At 37.7% G+C, this 12,163-nt stretch overlaps 2 protein-coding genes across 2 annotated transcripts; one reads left to right on the plus strand and one right to left on the minus strand.

Annotated features, from left to right (window-relative positions):
- Nucleotides 1–396: 396 nt before the first annotated feature.
- On the minus strand, nt 397–3,650 carry LOC138350476 (uncharacterized). The gene is made up of 2 exons (XM_069301477.1): nt 2,078–3,650; nt 397–1,929 (listed from the first exon to the last, which is right to left on the minus strand). Exons 1-2 carry the CDS (start codon nt 2,091–2,093, stop codon nt 677–679), a joined length of 1,269 nt encoding a protein of 422 aa, XP_069157578.1. The 5' UTR covers nt 2,094–3,650; the 3' UTR covers nt 397–676.
- Nucleotides 3,651–4,615: 965 nt separating this feature from the next.
- Nucleotides 4,616–6,988, plus strand: LOC138350477 (baculoviral IAP repeat-containing protein 8-like). The gene is made up of 3 exons (XM_069301479.1): nt 4,616–5,660; nt 5,789–5,953; nt 6,065–6,988. The coding sequence occupies exons 1-3, from the start codon at nt 5,294–5,296 to the stop codon at nt 6,748–6,750; spliced, it is 1,218 nt and encodes a 405-aa protein (XP_069157580.1). The 5' UTR covers nt 4,616–5,293; the 3' UTR covers nt 6,751–6,988.
- The last annotated feature ends 5,175 nt before the right edge of the window (nt 6,989–12,163 follow it).

Here is a 12,163-nt window from a genome sequence, read left to right on the forward strand (position 1 = left end):
TTTTAGTAAGTAAGTAAGTAGATCATCGTTATTAACAACGACAACAACAACAACAACAGTAACATTACTAATTCACAGTAAGTTACTACTGAGCATTTGGTAGTTATCCATTTTCAAATAATGTCAATATAAATCATTCTAAGACATCTTCGTACAATTAAAGATACTTGCCCGTGCACTAAGTCATTACTTACAGTAGCATCTTAAGGCATTGTTTTCGTAACTCAGTTTTATTAAACATACACCTTCATTAGTCAAAGGAAAACTTTTCAAGTCATTGTATTCAATATTTCCGTTAAACTTACTACATCATGTCATTATTCGGTTTCATAATTAAGTACTTGTTTCAGTCCTCCAATGTAATAAGCAAATTATTCTATTAAGGATAAAGAAATCTTATTTAGAAGAGGCATTAAGTTTATTACAACATTTAACGCATACAAGTGTTCTTAGTAGTTATACAGGTATTCAAGAAATCATAAGTGTTCTTAGTAGTTATACAAGTGTTCAAGAAATCATAAGTGTTCAAGAAGCAATTATATACAAGTATTCTTAGTAGTTATACAAGTGTTCAAGAAAATCATATACAAGTGTTCTTAGTAGTTATACAAGTGTTCAAGAAAATCATATACAAGTGTTCTTAGTAGTTATACAAGTGTTCAAGAAATCATAAACACTATAGTCTTATATAGAAATAAACATTTGAATTTATAAAAGAATTATAAGTAAAACATGTATTTGATTTCACACAATGAAACTCACTATCCAGCAAGTTAAAAAATCCATCACATGCACAGCATCCCCCTTCCCCTTCTCCAAAATAGATTAGTTTTTGTCCCTTAAATTCCTTTAAAACATAGAAAGCATCGCTATAAACATTATCATCACGAATCAATTCAGGCCAGGACATTAGAAGTACTTCTCTGTCATTACAATAAGTCCTAACTGCTTCTACAGCATCCATTTGTTCAACCTCCATCCACTTACTCTCACCCATATTCGAGTAATTATCTGTAGCTCGTACCACATTAGTATGTCTTATCCTAATAAGATTTTCAATAAAGGCCATACCAGAGAAAACACCAAGTACAGGATCCTGTCCTATAAATCTCATCACTGCCTCTATTTCTATCTTTTGGGGGGTATGATATCCTATTTCTGGTCTCATCTTTATTAAATTTAACGGAAAAGATGGAAAGCTCTCCTCCATATGATCAATTAAACTCCAATGTTCATCTTCTTCTGTTTTAGGGTGAATAATACTAAGCTCTTTCACAGTCTTACTATTTACCTGCTGTTGCAGTTCATCCTGGCTCATTATAGTATACACTTCTCGTTCTTCAGAACTCAACTTATTAATAAACCAGTTTGCAGCATTTGGAGAACCAATTTCATCCACAAATTTTCTTATAAAAAATTTATCCTTTAAGTTACATCCTATAGGCACTTCTTCAAATTCTGGAAATATGTATTTAAAACGGGGTTTAGGTCTAAAAGTGCAAATTATTTTATCGCCTTTAAATAACAAAGAAATTTTCTTCATCTCGGCCTTACTAGGAGTTTTCGTCAGCAACAACACTTGACAATTCTCATGTTTCTTGAGTACATCTGTAACACTCTCTTTTAAGCTAAATAAGACTATGTCGCATTTTATCATTGGAAGTTCTTCTTTCAACTTTATAAAATCATGACCGATCAGTATCATTAAAACATTTTCACTTTTGCTAATAAACTTTGCTAGAGCTGGAACAATGTTCTCATGCGTACATTTATCAGTATGTGTCATCACTTTATAAGTCCGTTTTTCAGCCAGGGGCATATTCTTCCACAAAACAGTCGAAGCTGGACTTTGCCATATAGTTTCTGACACAAGATCAGGCATGCTTCCAAACCCTGGTAGACTCTTCACATCCATCACATGGGGTAGATCTTTAAACAAAGAAAAATACAATATTTAACACAGGGACTATTAAATAATCATAATATTTCAAAACTAAAAGATATTCAATAATAAGCAAAAATTATATCACAACAAATATAACGAGTACTGTAAGTACATCATACAATAATCACTTACTGTATACAGCAGCCATCGATCCGAGTATGTCTTCTCACTGCTGGACCGAGATGGGGAGTTTATGTCAAGATATATCCCGACCTAGCTTATCACATCGGAGATTGTTACGCTCCGCCCCCTCTCTCTTAGCTGTAGTTTCCAAATTAGTTATATGTATTATTTCAGATCTACTAGTTTTAACTACGACATTCTCTTCCGTTTATTAGATCTACCCTCTACTTGTTTCTTCTCTCTCCCAGTCCCCGTAACATCTTCTCCAAGAGGTATACGAACCATTAATAATTCTTTTTTATTATTCTTTAAAACATAAGCTAAATGGGCTAGTCCTGGAAAATAGTGTGTCTCCCATTCTTCTTGTTCTTCTTTACTCCATCCTATTCCGTCATTAAACCCAATACCATATGGAATAATTATACGCTGGATTAAATTATTATTTCTTGCCTGACAACAAATTTGCCTTATTGCAGATTTAAAACTCCAACGTTTAATAATATCTTTCTGTAATCCTAGATCTTCATTAGAGCTACTGTATTGAAGTCCTATAATATGAGGTTTTATTTCTGGTTCTGGAGATAAAGCAAGTACTATACCACCAGGAGTTATATTATTCTGTACCACTTCACACTCGGAAACTTTACTGTAAGGATATTTTTCCCATAACAGTTGTGCAAATCCACCAGATAAATTATGAGAATCGTAGACAAGACAGTCTCCAGGTTTTAGAATTTCATCACTAGTAAAATCAGCATCTATAATACACTTATTCAAACGCTTAAGCTTCACTTGCATGTACATAGAACAATCCATCTTGAAGTAAGACAGAAAAAGTTTCGTACCTCTTCCTATATACTCAGAAAAGTAGAGTTGACATTTAGACATTAAAAAGGGAGAAAATAAACACACGAGTTTCTATTTTGTTATTTAATGTGTAAAAATGTACAATGTATTTAATTTGTAAAAATGTACAAAGTATAAATTATTTACAGACATTATTATTCCCAATCCATCTTCTCTTCTAAATTTGTAAAACTACTACTAACACACATTGTAACATTAGTATCAACAGACGTAGTAACATTAACAGGTGTTGAATTAATTGTATCAGACAACTTAGTGTTGATAGAAGGTGAACTAGCATCAGCGGTAGCAGGCGTAGCATCATCTTCAGGTGTCCTAGCAGCATCAGTAGCATTAGTTGTGGATCCATTTTGAAGAACAGCAATGTATGGAATCTTATTTTCAAAGATGCCGTGGGTGGATGACTGAGGAGGAACGATGTTTTCGGGACGTACTATGAAGAGTACAATACCTCGTTTTCGTAGTTTTTGTCCTATTTTCTCAAGTATAGGCAAATATTTACTTTCCCATACTGCGCAGTTGTCCAAATAACTTGACATGCCAAACCCATATGGAATAATAATTCTCTTAACACATCTTTTAAGAATGAAAACAAGGGCTTCCTTCAGAGCATTTTCAAACCAGCGCCATCTCTGATATTCTGTATCTTTTTCAAGTCCATCGTAAAAATGTTCATCTAAACTTCGTACTTCACACGGAGGATTTTCATATGCTGGTAAAGTTGCAGGTCTACTAGCAAACTGAGTCACTAAACCAATAATAAGGGGTAGATGGGGATCTTCATCCATCCTGTTGTTAAATTCAGGTGGTTCTCCAATATGTATACTGCCAGGGTTACTGCGATAAGATACAACAGCCCTGTTTTTGTAAGGAAAGTTTTCACGATGTAATCTCGCATATGGGTAACGATCCCACAATCCTTGCACAATTTTACACATTTGTACACTCGTAGCATCAAGATCGTACAATAAACAGTCGTGATTATTGTAGACGGGCAGGGAGGCAAAGTCTCCAATAATAGTCTTGATCTCCATAGCCTTGAATATCCAAGCTTGAAGTAGATTCTGACATCCAAGAAGAGGAGGACACCGTAAGAGATCACTCCGGGGGAAGCATATATACATCTTTAGGCTGCGCGTAGAAACACTGCGCACACAAAAGGTTGCCAAGTGTTACTTGCTCTTCCTCTGCATAATCTCCTCGTTAAACAGTAATTTAACTTCCACTCCGTAGGGTTTTAACTGTTTATACATATCTTCAATAACAGGAAGATAAGTATTTTCCCAAACTTTATCTCTTCGAACACATGTAATCCCAATTCCTGTTGGTATTATAACTCTCATAATTTGAGGAGAGCCCTTGATAAAGTTAAATAAATCTTTCATACCATTCTTGAAGTAGACGAGACGATTAATGGATGTATCTTCGTTTAATCCAGAGAGCATGTTTCTGTCTTTTGAGTTTTCTATAATTCCCTGAGCAATGTTATTACTTTCTATAGGTAATCCAATACCGTATTGTGTGGCTATAGCAACAATATACGGAAGATTTTCTCCTTTAGAGATATGAATTGTTCCTGGTACTGGACGATCTTCAGGGATACATCTCTTAAGACTGTACAAGGGTCGGCGAACATTATAAGCATCAGCATGAGAATATTTCTTGGCTAAGTCTAGAGCCATTCCTCTGGGAACACAGGATATACAGTTCACTCCGTACACAATACAGGTTTCATTATTACAAAATGAATCGTCGGTTAAATAACCCTGACAAGTTGTCAGAACAGTATCCATGGTGAATTTTCTTCCTCGTAAGGTAGTAGATACGAACCAGATAGTCGTAATAATATCCCTAATGCGAGGTCCGCGCTCTTATATTGGGGGAAATGTAAAAGTTACCACTTATTTGAATATATTAATAAGGATTTTTGTTACCTTAGAGTGATATTATATATTACATTATAACTAATAGTATATTTCATTTTAGGATATAGATGCTTTAAGCATATATTTTAATTAGATTAAATAAGAATTTACTACTAAATTATATATATATATATCTATCATTATGTACGGCAGCTACGAATAATGACGTAACAGTATACTTTTAGCGAGATTGCCAAAGTGATGTATTTTTCTAATAAGTCTAATAAATAATGAAAGTAGTTTACTAAGTATTTATATAAGAGCTTCATTTAATTATGAAACTTTAAGGATTTTTAAATAGAGAAGTATTTAGAGGAGATTACTGTCTATTATAAATGAGGAAACTGTTAAATATGTAGCGATGTACGATACTTATTTTAGGGATATATATACTTGCTTATCCTACTCTAATAGCTAGTGCTGCCCTCACACGATGGATCCTTTGTGTGCCAGGAAGTTTTACAGTATAGAAAGCCTTAAATGTGCAGGAGTTAGACTACAAACATTTGTGGATTGGCCCATTAAGTGGTTAAACCCTATTGACTTAGTTGAAGATGGGTTCTATTACCTTCGCAATAGTGATTACTGTTTGTGTGCATTTTGTTATTGTATAGTAGGTGCATGGATTGTTGGTGATACCCCCAGAAGACGTCATAAGATCATTAATCAAGACTGTGCCTTTATTAGAGGCGAGAGGAGTGACAATGTTTCTTTAGAGGTGTCTGAGATAGCTTTCAAATATGGACTGGAATTTGTTTCCCATAAAATAGAACTGGGAAATAAGAAAATAAGTGGTAGTAGTAAGTATATATTCTTATGATGTATTCTTATACCAGTCTTATATACTCTGTACAAAACTTGATTGCTTAAATAGATACTTCTTATTCTTCTAAAGAATAATTTACGTAACTACGTTATATTTTTTTAGGTGGTGCTCCTCCTAAGGAAGATCTGGGATTGATCAAATTTAGGAAATCGCTGAATCCAGGATTGGTAACTTATAAATCTCGCCTAGAGACATTTGATATGACATGGCCTGGAAGCGTCAAGCAAACTTCTCATGAGCTGGCAGAAGCTGGTTTTTTTTACTGTGGTATGAAGTGTTTTAACTATTTTAAACTTAATAGAGTTATAAGTAAAGAAATAATGAATAATAGTTAAAAGATAGTAACGAGATAATGCTGGATTGTTTTATGGTTTTCAGGTATAAGTGACCACGTCTGCTGCTATCACTGCGCCTGTGGAATACGAAATTGGAGACCAGAAGATGACCCTTGGACGTTACATGCGAGATGTAGTCCAGAATGTGCTTACATTATTCTTGCAAGGGGCAAGGAATTTGTTAAGAATGCTAGATTGACAATACCATTACCTATAAAACCTATAGACAATGATTTAATTAATATCTTAATGGAGGGTATGGATAAGTTCAAACATCTGATTCATAAAAAATTAATACCTGTGGAGAGTATAAGATATGCTTTAAGTGAGTACCTTAAGGAATCCAGAGATTTGTTGCCTTTTATTATACAAAGTAGATGTCTAGAAATCGTGTTGAGGTATATGCAAGAGGGAACAGATATTTATTTACGGGTACGGGACTTAATTTATGAAGCAGTTGATGATAAAAAGGAACAAGAAGCTACGCTTGAAGATCTGGGATTGAAAACTTTACCGGAGACTTGTACTAACACTGATGAAAACAAGGACTGTATAGAACAATCTTGGGAAGAAGATATTTTATGCAGAGTTTGTATGGATAAAAATATAAATATTGTAATACTACCATGTAAACATATGGTGACATGCAGTGGTTGTCTTTTAGCTCTGAAATGCTGTCCAATTTGTAGAGGAAATATTTTATATATAATAAATCCAATTGCTTCTTGAACACTTATGATTTTCTTGAACACTTGTATAACTACTAAGAACACTTGTATATGATTTTCTTGAACACTTGTATAACTACTAAGAATACTTGTATATAATTGCTTCTTGAACACTTATGATTTCTTGAACACTTGTATAACTACTAAGAACACTTATGATTTCTTGAATACCTGTATAACTACTAAGAACACTTGTATGCGTTAAATGTTGTAATAAACTTAATGCCTCTTCTAAATAAGATTTCTTTATCCTTAATAGAATAATTTGCTTATTACATTGGAGGACTGAAACAAGTACTTAATTATGAAACCGAATAATGACATGATGTAGTAAGTTTAACGGAAATATTGAATACAATGACTTGAAAAGTTTTCCTTTGACTAATGAAGGTGTATGTTTAATAAAACTGAGTTACGAAAACAATGCCTTAAGATGCTACTGTAAGTAATGACTTAGTGCACGGGCAAGTATCTTTAATTGTACGAAGATGTCTTAGAATGATTTATATTGACATTATTTGAAAATGGATAACTACCAAATGCTCAGTAGTAACTTACTGTGAATTAGTAATGTTACTGTTGTTGTTGTTGTTGTCGTTGTTAATAACGATGATCTACTTACTTACTTACTAAAATGACAGAACCAACTAGTTTTGAGAATTAGTACAGAGATGATTAGAGAATAAGTAGTGGACTGTAATGAACGGGTAAGAACATGTAGCGGAGGGATGGAGGAAAATTGTAAGAAAGGGTTGAAAGTTGGGATGTGTAAAGGATTGAGAGATTGTAAGGGATGGTATCAAGATGTGCGGAAAACATGCTACAACATGTAAAGTAGACAGTGTAGAGAGTTGGGCGGTGAACAAGCTAGGACTTGTAATGGATGGAAGGAGTCGGGTATATTTACATATGACTCATGTTTAAATAAGATATGGGACACAGTAATACACGCTACAACATGTAAAGTAGACAGCGTAGTAAGATGCGAGGCGAACATGCTGAGACATGCTGAGACATGTAAAAGGAATGAGAGAGAGATTGTAAGGGTTGGTACCAAGATGAGCGGAAAACATGCTATAACATGTAGAGTAGAAATAGCGTAGTGAGTTGGGCGGTGAACAAGCTAGGACTTGTATTGGATGGAAAGAGTCGGGGTATATTTACATATGACTCATGTTTAAATAAGATAGAGGAGACGGTAATAGTTGTTTAAGTCTTGTATAAAATTGGAAAGAAGTAGAGAATATGTAAGACTAAGTACAGATCTGAACTTACAGAGAATATGCTATGAACGGGGAAAGAACGCAAATTAACAGCTACATTTTAAATTTACGAGACTTGGATGAGATGGAGGAAGGTGGGAGGGGGTGAAAGATAATTAAACAGGTTGGGGTTATGTGTATACTCGGATAAGAGATACGCTGGAGACGGACTTGATCGAATATATTTATGTCTGATGATCTAAGGCTAATGTCCAGATTAATTTTACTACGTTAGAAAATACGGTGATCTTAAATCTCAGGGTGATTTAGTTGGAAAATAAAGAACTTGTACAAATGAACTAAGCTGGGGCACAAGAGTTGAAACTTAATAACTGAACTGGTTTTTTATTTACTATGTCTGAAAATGTAGTTGGGTGATTTGGACTGAGAGTAATGATTTTACAAAAGTGAGCTTGGACAGAGGACAAGAGCTAGAGTTTTATAATTGTTTACTTCATATTTACTATGTCTGAAATACAGAGGGTAAAAATTTCAGGGAAATTGGACTGATACTAACGAAGATATGAAAGAGAACTAAGGCGGGGACGAGAGCTGGAGCTCAGTAACTGACTTGATCTTATTTACTAACTTTGAAGTATGTCTGCTTTTAATTTTAGGGAAATTGATGGGTTATTTACAAAGATACGAAAGAGAATTAAGGCGGGGACGAGAGCTGGAGCTCGATAACTATTTGATTTTATTTACGGCGTCTGAAATACAGAGGGTAACAATTTAAGGGAAATTGGACTGTTACTAATGATTTTGTACAAATGAACTAAGCTGGGGACAAGAGCTAGAGTTTGATAATTGTTTGCATTTACTAAACTATGTCTGAAATACAGAGGGTAGAAATTTCAGGGAAATTGGACTGATACTAACGAAGATACGAGAGAGAGCTAAGGTGGAGGACAAGAGCTGGAGCTTGGTAACTAATTACTGTATTGAACTACGTTTGAAATATGATTATTTTTAAATTTTAGAGGGATTGGAATGATAGTATTCTTTATACGACAGGGGACTAAGGTGGGGAACGTGAGCTAGAACTTGCTTACTAACATGATTTATTTGTGTAAAACTGACTTGCTTAATGAAAAGGAGCAAACATACTGACTTGCTTAATGAAAAGGAGCAAACATACGATGTTGGAAAATAGTTGAACTGAATGAAAGGAGAGAGAGAGAGGAGGGACGGTCCAGATATTATGAGAAGATAACATAAGATAAGAGGTCTGGCTGACCGGGCGTAAAGTAAACACAGGTGAGGCGACAGATTGCGAGGTACGGGGGGGAGGGAGGGGGGTGTGATGTACGAAACCCTGAAAACAATGACTTACACAGGTGATTTTCTAAATTTATATGAATAACTAAGGCTTACATAGACGATTTTGTAAGTTGAAAACATGTAAAATATGTCCGTAGAGTTCTCCTGGAAGCCCTAAAGTGCTACACATGTTATTTGAATTTCTCCCATAAGGCCTTAACAAACTTCTAAGTCTCGGAAATTATTTTTCTTATAAGAACTTTAGCAAACTCGTATGACATTATTTTTCATTATAAGAATTCCCTAATTCTAAATCTGTGACTCCCCAAATTCACCTGAAAACCCTTGGGGCGCACAGGGGATATTTGACCTGAAACCCTTGGGGCGCACAGGGGATTTTTGACCTGAAACCCTTGGGGCGCACAGGGGATATTCTAAATTTACCTGAAACCCTTGGGGCGCACAGGCACTTTTTTTCCCAGAGTTCTCCTGGAAGCCCTAAAGTGCTACACACGTTATTTGAATTTCTCCCATAAGGCTTTAACAAACTTCTAAGTCTCGGAAATTATTTTTCTCATAAGAAATCCATACTTCTAAAATCTGTGACTGCCCAAATTCGCCTGAAAAACCCTGGCTCACAAACACGAATTTCTAAATTTACCTGAAACCCTTGGGGCGCACAGGGGATATTCTAAATTTACCTGAAACCCTTGGGGCGCACAGGGGATTTTTCTCCCAGAAAAAAAAAATTCGTCTGTGTGGCGCCAACCCTACTACTCACAATAGGGGGTGTACCCTCCCCACGGTACACAATAGGGGGTGTACCCTCCCCACGGTACACAATAGGGGGTGTACCCTCCCCACGGTACACAATAGGGGGGTGTACCCTCCCCACGGTACACAATAGGGGGTGTTCCCTCCCCCACGGTGCACAATAGGGGGTGTACCCTCCCCCACGATACACAATAGGGGGTGTACCCTCCCCCACGGTACACAATAGGGGGTGTACCCTCCCCACGGTACACAATAGGGGGTGTACCCTCCCCACGGTACACAATAGGGGGTGTACCCTCCCCACGGTACACAATAGGGGGGTGTACCCTCCCCACGGTACACAATAGGTGGTGTACCCTCCCCACGGTACACAATAGGGGGGTGTACCCTCCCCCACGGAACACAATAGGGGGAGATCAGGGGTAATCAACGTCACGTCGTGTTGTTACGGGTTAGTCTCGGGCTTATTGACTCACTATTGCCATTTTATTAGTGTGGGGGGGGGGGCGGTACCCCCTGGGGGAGGGGGGGAGGGGGGGTGTATGCTGGAGATGGCTGTGTCTATAGTCTCAATATGCGGCCCACTCCCACTCCCCCCCCCCCCACACACACACACACCCATACAGTGGGGGAGCCGGTGGCCGAGCGGACAGCACGCTGAACACGTGATGGGGGTCCCGAGTTCGATTCCGGGCGCCGGCGAGAAACGATGCTCAGAGTTTCTTTCACCCTATGCCCCTGTTACCTACCAGTAAATAGGTACCTGGGAGTTAGTCAGCTGTCACGGGCCGCTTCCTGGGGTGTGTGGGTGTGGTGTGGGGAAAAATAGTAGTAGTAGTAGTAGAAACAGTTGATTGACAGTTGAGAGGCGGGCCGAAAGAGCAGAGCTCAACCCCCGCAAACACAACTAGGTGAATACACACTAGGAAACAGAGTTACAGTGAGGGGGTGACAGTCCCATAGGGCTCTATACTCGGACCTATCCTGTTTCTGATATACGTAAATGATCTCCCAGAGGGTATAGAATCATTCCTCTCAATGTTTGCTGACGACGCCAAAATTATGAGAAGGATTCAGACAGAGGAGGACAGCTTGAGGCTTCAAGAAGACCTGGACAAGCTGCAGGAATGGTCGAACAAATGGTTGTTAGAGTTTAACCCAAGCAAATGTAATGTAATGAAGATAGGTGTAGGGAGCAGGAGACCAGATACAAGGTATCATTTGGGAGATGAAATACTTCAAGAGTCAGAGAGAGAAAGACCAGTCGGTCAGGTGAAGTCACAGTGAGAAGTTGTGTTAACCGGAGCTCCTGAGTGTTGTTATATTATCATAGCAATATGGAAGTTGTAGTGAAGGACCTGGTGACTCTAGTGGGAGCCCTGAGGACAGAGTTGGACTCTCTGCGGGAGGAGGTGCGTCAGCTTAAAAAACAACGAGAAGTAACGAAGGAGGAGACCAGCAGTAAAGGGACCTCGTCTTGGAGAGTTGCGAAAGACAGGGGCCTTAAGAAGACTTTGATAAAGCCGCCTTCAAACGCCATAGCAACTTCAAATTCATTTGACGTTTTGGAGGACGAGTGCTGTGGAGAGACTGTGGATCGCGCAAAAGGGAAAGCAACGAAGAGAAAGGAAGCGCAGGCCCCTCAGAAAGTAAAGGAAGTACCTAAGCAAACATTAGTTGTGGGAGATTCCCAGATAAGGTATTTGGATAGAACGTTTTGTGCTAGAGATAGGGGGAACAGGTTAAGGGTTTGCTATCCCGGAGCTGGCATTGGTGATATTATAAACAACATGAATGATATTATGGCTGGTAATGGGAACAATCCCATTATTTGCATTAGCGTGGGAGGAAATGATGTTGGTCGAGTCAGGAGTGAGGAACTGATTCAGAGGTATAAAACAGCCATAGAGTTAGTTAGGAGCAAGGGAGGAATCCCGATCATATGTGGCATTCTTCCAAGAAAGGGAGTGGGAAATGAATGGATATCGAGGGCACTTGGTGTCAATTGCCGGCTGGAAAGATATTGCAAATCAAATGCAATATCTTTCATAGACAACTGGGAACACTTCTATGGAAGAAATGAAATGTATGCTCGTGATGGGGTGCATCTATCGAGAG

The sequence above is a fragment of the Procambarus clarkii genome, chromosome 45, assembly GCF_040958095.1.
Source record: "Procambarus clarkii isolate CNS0578487 chromosome 45, FALCON_Pclarkii_2.0, whole genome shotgun sequence".
Classification (NCBI taxonomy): domain Eukaryota; kingdom Metazoa; phylum Arthropoda; class Malacostraca; order Decapoda; family Cambaridae; genus Procambarus; species Procambarus clarkii.